This window comes from Neovison vison, chromosome 13, assembly GCF_020171115.1.
Source record: "Neovison vison isolate M4711 chromosome 13, ASM_NN_V1, whole genome shotgun sequence".
NCBI classification, from domain to species: Eukaryota; Metazoa; Chordata; class Mammalia; order Carnivora; family Mustelidae; genus Neogale; species Neogale vison.
In genome coordinates, this window is record NC_058103.1 from 10,352,026 (window position 1) to 10,360,350 (window position 8,325).

The 8,325-nt window shown below is 48.8% G+C and overlaps 1 protein-coding gene across 1 annotated transcript; it reads left to right on the forward strand.

The window, feature by feature from the left end:
- Positions 1 to 5,498, forward strand: LOC122894264 (uteroferrin-associated basic protein 2-like). Its single transcript, XM_044231847.1, has 4 exons — positions 1 to 646; positions 1,508 to 1,775; positions 3,311 to 3,458; positions 5,301 to 5,498. Exons 1-4 carry the CDS (start codon positions 1 to 3, stop codon positions 5,496 to 5,498), a joined length of 1,260 nt encoding a protein of 419 aa, XP_044087782.1.
- Positions 5,499 to 8,325: the final 2,827 nt, after the last annotated feature.

Below are 8,325 nucleotides of genomic sequence, written 5' to 3' on the forward strand. Positions count from 1 at the left end.
ATGTCCCACAGGAAAATGCTCCTGGCTCTCTCTCTGGTCCTCATCCTCTGTGGCCTCTTTAATAGCACCTGCTGTGAAACTGAAAGAAGATCTAAATGGAATATTTACCCAGTCTCATCATGGAAAATGTCACCTGTCCACCACAACATAGAAGCAGGCAATAAGGCTTTTGCCTACAAACTGTTTGAAACTCTGCTAATGGAGCATCCCAGAAAGAATATCATCTTCTCCCCTCTGAGTATCTCCACCTCCTTGGCCATGCTTTCCCTGGGGACCAGATCCACAACACTCACCAACCTCCTCAAGGGCCTTGGATTTGACCTCAAAGTCATGAGGGTGTGGGACATGCACCATGGTTTCCAGACTATCGTCCAGATGCTGAAGCAATTGAACAGAGAGGGACACCTGAAGTACAGGAACATGCTCTTTATCGATAGCAACAGGAAGATCAACACCCCGTTTCTGTGGGACACAGAGCGGATATATGATGTGAAGGCCCAGATGATTGGCTTTAGAGATGTAAGAAAGACCAAGAAGCAAATCAACCACTTTGTGGCTACAAAAATGCACAAGGGAACCAAGGGATTCATCATCTCTCTGAACCCTCATACCTTCCTGTTTGTTATAAACTACGTTTTCTTCAAAGGTAAGGCATATCAAGTCCATGAATTCCTGTTTGGGTAACCTTAGCCCTTGAGTTTCCTGGAAGATTTCAGTCAGAAAAAAAATATTTTCTGTGATTCTATCCCATGTCCCATAGACCAATAAATTCAAAACTTTTCTTTTGCTTTTATCTTCTTGTGCTATCTATCTAGCATTTCTAAGTGTTTCTGTTCTCAACCGTTTTGGTCATATCATTGGCCAAATTTAAGATATTTTGGAGTAAAATGGAGTAACTCTTGATGGCTGAAGAGGATTCTGAGCAGGAGTGTGTGTGCACCCGTGTGCATGCAGGCGTATGTTCTTCTGATGAAAAGTCTCCCTCCTTGAATAAGTTAAACAATTTAAGGCAGATTTCTTTGTCATCAGACTTCTCAGAACTCTTTTTTTCAATTATCTTACTTAAATCCAATTAATTGACATACAGCAGATCATTAATTGCTGTTACAGAGTTCAGTTTATTCATCGGTTGCCTGTCAGAACTCTTAGTCCATTAAAATGTGGTGGGAATTTTCAAAGAAGGGATGTTGTGGTCATTGTTTCCTAAATTATTTCACAATGAAATCCTTTCTTGATGTTATAGCTCCAGAAGCAGCAGTATTTTGGGAAATATCTTTTGAGGAATACAGATTTAAAGAAATCCTATGATGAATATGGTCAAAATTCATGCGTTTGCTTTCTTTCCCTTACATCCACCTAGAATTTTAAATATTCTGTTCACTGAGGTCCAGGTATCCCTGGGAGGAGGCTGCTCCCGTCTCAAGCCCCTCACCTCTGGGGTCCCCAGACATGGAGGTGTCGATGCCTTCTCCAACAGGTCACTCTTTTTCCTTCCTGATTCTCCTAGGCATTTGGAAAATGGCTTTTCATACCAACTTCATGCACAAGGAGGACTTCTTTGTGGATGAGTGCACCACAGTGCGGGTGGACATGATGTGGAAGAAGGAACGCATGATTTATAGCAGATCAGAGAACTTGTTTACTACAATGGTTAAAATGCCTTTCATTGGAAACATGTCCATAGTCCTTATGCTCCCAGATGTAGGACAGCCCGACTCTTCTGTAGAAGAGATGGTTGTTCAAAGAGCTACACTTCTGAAATCCAGTGGCATGAGGTATGCTACTCTGGAGGGACAGTCTAGATTCACATTGAAATTTTGCTCAGATCTTGCTTCCTCTGTGCAAGTCTTATTTCAGGGAAATTAAGTATTTGTTTATTTCCTGGCATATTTGTGGAACATGAAATAAGCCAAGTAGGAAAAATTGTGGCCTGGCTTCCATTATCAGCTCATGCCCCTTCAACTGTCTAAATTATGGTTCTTCTTACATGTACTGAAAACCCACCCCACAAAAACTCAAGGGGGTAAAGAAAAGAATGTATTGGAAAGATGAACCTAAGGGGATAAACACAACCAGGAGTCACTAGGGATTGGATGGGGGACAGCAACATCATTGAGAACTCCATCTCTCTGATGTCATTTGTCCTCTCTGGCTCAGCAAACCAGCTGGTTTACTCACCCAACACATGTATACTGACTGTCGATTCCATGCCAGACACTGCTCAGGGCTGGGAATACAGTGGCTAACCACACAAGTCTCTGCCATTGCAGGATTTCTAGTCCAGTGGGAGAGGCAGTAAGTCAACTAATAAATTCAAATTGCAGTAAAACTATGGAAAAAGTAAGTAGGTGATGGAATAGAGGATTCAGAAGTAGAGTATTAATTGAGGATCCTAATTAGATATGATGACCAGGGAATGATCCTAAGAGGTAAATTTCAAGCTGAGTCCATGGTGGACAGACTTGGCTCTCTTCTACTCAAGCAAATGCTCCACTCCAGAGTGAAACCAACATATTTCTGTTCCACTGACAGATTCCTGGAAGGGAGAATTGGATTGATCCAGCTTAGGTATGGTATCCACCATGGTCCAATCAATTGTGGACAAATTATATAATGAAAGCATGATTCCCAACAGCCCACTGATCTTGGCAAGGACTCCAGTCTTCAGGCAGTAAATGTGTAGACCGGAAAAAAAAAATTTCCAAATAGTGTTCTCATTGTGCCACGTAGGAGCACAAGCTACTGTCTGGGCAGCTTCTGCTGTGGTTGAGGACCACAGCGGAGTGTGTCTTCCATCATTTGCCACAGCCATACTTAACACAATGTCATGTTTGGGACAGGGGGGCACCTCAATAGAGGAACCCAGCTGAGTGGGTTACGATCCATTCAGAAGTTCAGCATCACATGTATTGGCTTATAAACAACATGAAGTGCTGGGAAGGGGTGGGCACTAGGCACTAGGTCCGCACCATATTTGGGACCACTGCCCAATTAAATCCCTGCTTATAGCTGGAGGGTTGGAAGGACTCAGGGCTGGATCCCTGGCCGGACCCTCCTCTTCTCTTGGTTAGGGAGACTGTGAAGGGCATAGCTTGAATAGTATTGTGTATTTTAGCCAAGTGCTTGGTCTGGAAATGCACGGCGGCGGCTTGTGCTCCAGCACCATTAACCTCTCCCCACACAAGCACCCGTGCCTCACCTTTTCTTAACTCTCCCTTGGAAGAGGCCTGAAAGCAAAAGCAAAGTCCCTCCCCCTGGACATAGGAGAGAGAGACATGTTCAGTTTCCTTGCCGTTTTCACTTCTAACAGATGGGTGCACATAATTATGCCCAAGTTCAAGATCTCCTCCAAGATAAACTTGAAAAAAATGCTTCCCAAGATGGGCATCAGCAATGTGTTTACTACAGCAGCAAACTTCTCAGGCATCACAGAAGAGAATTTCCCAGCTATTTTTGAGGTGAGTAGAGCAACTTATAGAGTTTCTGTTTTATCCACAACAGTTCTGAATGAAAAACCAATTTTAAAAAGTAGTTATAAATCTTGGGTCCCTTGGCTTTTGAGGTTCTTTGGTCATTCAGATATTCGTAAACAATGGCATCAAGCTCTTTTGGAGGCTCTCGCGGTAGTCATGAACAAGCCAAAGTCTTAGCCTCATGGATGTTCCATTCTCCTGACGGGGTCAGACAGTGAACGTGACAATACATGGGTGTGACCCGTGTCAGCCGGGGACACATTCTGTGAAGGCAGGAAAGTGAAGAAAGTGAACTGCATGCTGGGGTACAGTGGGCAGGCTTGGGGTGGGCTGGTCAGGAAAGTTGTCGGGCTGGGTTGGCCTTCATGCAGAGCCTGGGTTGGCCTTCATGCAGAGGCCTGAAGAAGGAAAGAAGAGAACAAGGGAGCACATCAAGGAGACCCATGTCCAAGGGCATCCTGAGGGGGACATGGGCTTGAAATCTTTGAGGAACCCCAAGGAGGCTCACACAGCTAGCATCGTGTTTGAGACCGAGAGAGGGGGCTGGTGAGGTCCTGTTTTCTGGCCTGCACTGGCCCGGGGGCTATTCTAACTGACACGGGAAACCACCAAGGCTGACACACACTGACATGTGTCTTACAAATCCATGCTCTGTGGTGTGGAGGAAGTGTGGCCGATAACCCAGGTAAAAGGTAAACACAGGTTGACGGGGCATTGGTGGGAGTGTTAGCGGCGGTGAGGAGACCCAACATGACTTTTGAAGACAGAACTGGAGAGCAGGGAAGGAAGTGTGAGAGAGGCCAGCTCTGTTGCTAGAGCCTGGTCCACAATGGAGACTGCCCGAGGTAGGAAAGATGGAGGAGCAGCAGGACGGGGCGGGGGTGGGGGGTGTGGATAAGCAAGCCAGGACTGACTCTGACAATTGGAGATGCCTGCAAGACATCCAGATGCCATGGAGTATTTGTGGGTACAGGGGGCTGCCTCTGATTACTCCACCAAGGTCACAGACCAGCTAGCTGCTTGGCGGCTACCCTGTGACACACGCCTAGGGATCAGAATTCCTCATCACGGTACAACACTTGATAGATTATAAAGCAGTTTTTCAGAGTTCTTTCACCTGAGTCTCCCAATAATCTTGGGGAGAGGAGAGTGTCTGCTCTCTAACTGAGGGAGGAGCGAGCTGTCACTCACAGAGGACACCCGATGCAGTTTCCAGGGCCAGGTCCCCGCTGGGATACAGCTCTTCTAGAGTCACAGTTCTCCCTCCTCACAGAATCCCTGGGGCAAGCTCACACTGAGTGTGGTGTGGGGGGGTTGGGGGTAGGGGGCTGGGGCTCAGGGATGCCACACCCCTCACGATGGTACAGGAGTACAGGAGCAAGGTCACCAATGCCGGGCAGGGCCTCCTGCAGATCAGAGGGGCAGACACCAGTTTCTGGCACAAGCACGTCCACACAGACAGAAAATGGTCCATGCTGGGGTGGAGACAGGAAACACTGGCCCCTTCCCTCCCTTGTTTTCTCTCTACCACATCCTTCTTGAAAGCATTTGAGAAGCCCACACTCAGGGATTCTATGGGACCTTTTCCTAAGCCTTCAGACCACCCAGCTTCCCTCTGAGCTCTATTCCCCCTTCCTTTCATTTGAACTCCAAAACTCCTTGAACTTTCTGCCTGCACTGGGGGAGACGGATCTCAGCAGTTAGTGTGAACCCCTCCCCCGAGGCATCTGGATCCAACTGCTGAGAGTCTCGGGTGATTCTCCAGCAGTGGGAGCCAGCGTTCCCACCACCGTGCCTGGAGCTGAGACACAACCTGTTTCCCCCCAGGCGATACATGCAGCCACAATGGAGGTGAGCGAGGAAGGCAAGACGGACATGGTCTCCAGCAACGCCATCCCCTCTCACACACATACCGCAGCTCCCTTTGTCGTGAAGTTCAACAGACCCTTCTTCCTGTTTGTGGAGGACTGGATGACTCAACGAGCAATCCTCATGGGCAAGGTCTTCAACCCCATAGCTGAGTAGAGATGGGGCTGGGCTCTGCAGAGCTGGAATTCAGCTTCTCCTGAGTAAAGGGAATAAAATTCACACGATTGAGTCAAAAGAAGCTGAGTCGGAGACGCGTGGGCTGAGAATGGAGGTGGGGTGGGTTGTTGCTGGTCGTCTGTCCTGGGAACAAGACAGTATAAGGAGAGGTGGGGGGCCTGCTGGGGACACTTGGCAGGTGCACCTTCTGTCCTGAAAAAGGATAGATATATGCAGGGAAGCAATTCTGAGGGGCGCGAGCGGGGTGTGAGAGTCTCTTTAGTGTGGAGCTGTCTAACTGGCCCCGCTTCCTGCCCATGTGGCAGTCAGAGCCTGTTCGCTTGTCTATGCAACAGGAGCCATATAACTCCACCAGGCAGCCCCGGGCAGGAAGCTGGATGGGCAGAGGCAGGGTCCCACTACAGAGAGGGGCACCCACAAACACCTCAGTGGGCCTCTGTGTGCCCCCCCAGATCCAAGGGGAGATAGGCTACCTAGGAAGGCAGAGACCCCCAAATATTTTGGATGCATCTGATCTATGCAGACCCTTTATGAGAAAGTTGCTATTGGTCCTGTGGGATAAGAAGGGACATGGATAAGATAGGAAGAGCCAGGAGGATGGGCATACACAGAATGGGGTGTGAGTGAGCGTATTTGAGTGAGTGTGTGTGCGCGTGTGCACGCGTGCATGTAGGAGAAGCTGGGACTCCACCTTGGAATTACACCAGCTCATCACCAGGATGAACCTATCAGTATAAAGTCTATCCTGGCCTCCCGCTCGCAGGCACCACACACTGGGGCACTGGGGTCTGTGAGGTGGCTCAGCTCCTTAGGACACTTGAGCAGCCGGCTTTGCTCAGTCTACAGCACTTCTGTGGATCACTGCCCACTCTCCTTTACCATGCGGGACACCAGCTCCCTACCATCGTCCATGCTCACACTTCGGCATATGGGATATTAGGACCGAATAGTATCCACGAGCACCCTTCAGCACAAGGGACACTACGCTCTCACTGTCCTCTGTTGGATGCCATCTACTCCATGGGACATGAGGCCCTCAGTGCACCCTCTCTGCTTTTGCCATGGATCTGCTAAGACCTGAAATACACACAGGTGGGGATCTCCAGGCCTTCCACCATCTGATTATGCTGTGGACACCACTTCCTCCACATTTTCTAGAACAATCTACCTTATTGCTCTTCTTTCAGGGGAGCGTCTTGTGCCAGGGTCTAGCATAGAATCCAAAATGGGAGATCCTAGAGTTGATGCTTCCTCCCCTAGCACGTGATAAGTGACTACAAAGAGCCAAGTGATATATGTGCAAGCTAGAGCGAACTGGGTTCCTATTAGATGAGGGAAAACAAAAACAAAAACTCTGACCATCTACTTCAATGGTCTTGTTTATTTGTAGTGCAAATGTGTCCTTACAAAACACGCAGAAGGTTCTCAACACGTTTTAGATCCAGGGGTAAGGTCTCAAGTGTTGGTGGGAGTAGCAGACCCCATCAGTGCCTGGTCCAAATGTCCTTGGCCTTCACCTTTCCAGCCCACATTGATTGAGTCCCACCTGGAGCTCTCCACCTGGGGCTGGTGGAGAGGCTCCTGCCTCACATACTGGACAGGCCAAGGGCACCTGGAGAAGCAGACTCAGCCTCCTTGGGGGCCTTCATGTCTGAGAAGTGCCTCTTGATTGGAGCCACTGTGCCAACCTGGACATATTTTATTTGGCTTTATGCATATGATGAAATAATTCCACCTTCTAACAATGTGAACAATTTGGTCTTTTTCTTTTTCTGTACATGGGTGATATTTATTTAAAATATCATAAAAATATGGGAATGGTAGAGAATCGGTAAAACACTGGAGCCTTGCCACCCACTTCGCGAGCAGGTAACTTAACTTCCCGGAGCCTCAGCATCCCGTCTGTGAGGTGGGGCTGACTGTGCCTCGCTCACATTCCTTCTCCGTCCAGTTTTACTGAGAAACGATGGACACACACTGTACGCAACCAGGGTGAGCAGCAAGGCAGCTTGGTTCACGTGTGTTGTGAAATGGTGATCGTGACCAGGTTGGGTCAGCATCTCCCGGTCTTATGGCTAGGGTGATGTGGAAAGACCACTGTCTAGATCACTGCCCAGATCAGATCAGTGACGGGTCCGCAGCAACCACATCGCGACGTCTGCCGTTGTCACCGGGACTGCAGTACCCTCCAGTGGAGTGGGGTCCAGAATCACCATCCACTCGGCTTGTTGGATGGGCAAGCAGGACAGATCCTTCCAAATAAAAAAGGTCCCTTCCTGATGGCTGCACGTGGCCTTTGTCCAGTTCCAGGAACTGACCTGGCAAATATTGACCGGGCCGCCCTGGTCCGTCTAACAGCATTTCCTGTAGGTAGGAAGCCACGCGGTGCTGAAGACCTGGGGTCCCCAGCCCAGGGAGCTTTCTGTGAGTAGCATGCTTATGCCTGAAACGGAGGTCAGGGTGGGGGTGCTCCTCTCTCTCTCCCTCTCTGTCTCTGTCCCTCTGTGTCTCTCCTTCCCTCTCTCTCTCTCTCTCCCTTCACTCCCTCTTTCTGTCTTTCTGTATCTCCTTCTCTCTCTCCTTTCTCTTTCTCTTTCTCTCTCCCTCCCTGTCTCTCTCTTTCCCCCTCTCTCTCTCTCTCGGGCTTTGGCAGCAAGGATGGGAGAACTGAGTCCCCAAAAGGACAAGTGCTGGTATACCCTGCTTCTAAGGCTCTAAGTGGGAACTTCAGGTTTTAAATAACCTTTTATGGAAAACTTTGCCAACAAAAATGTTGAGAGAGGAACTCCCAGGGCTCCTGGTTGTT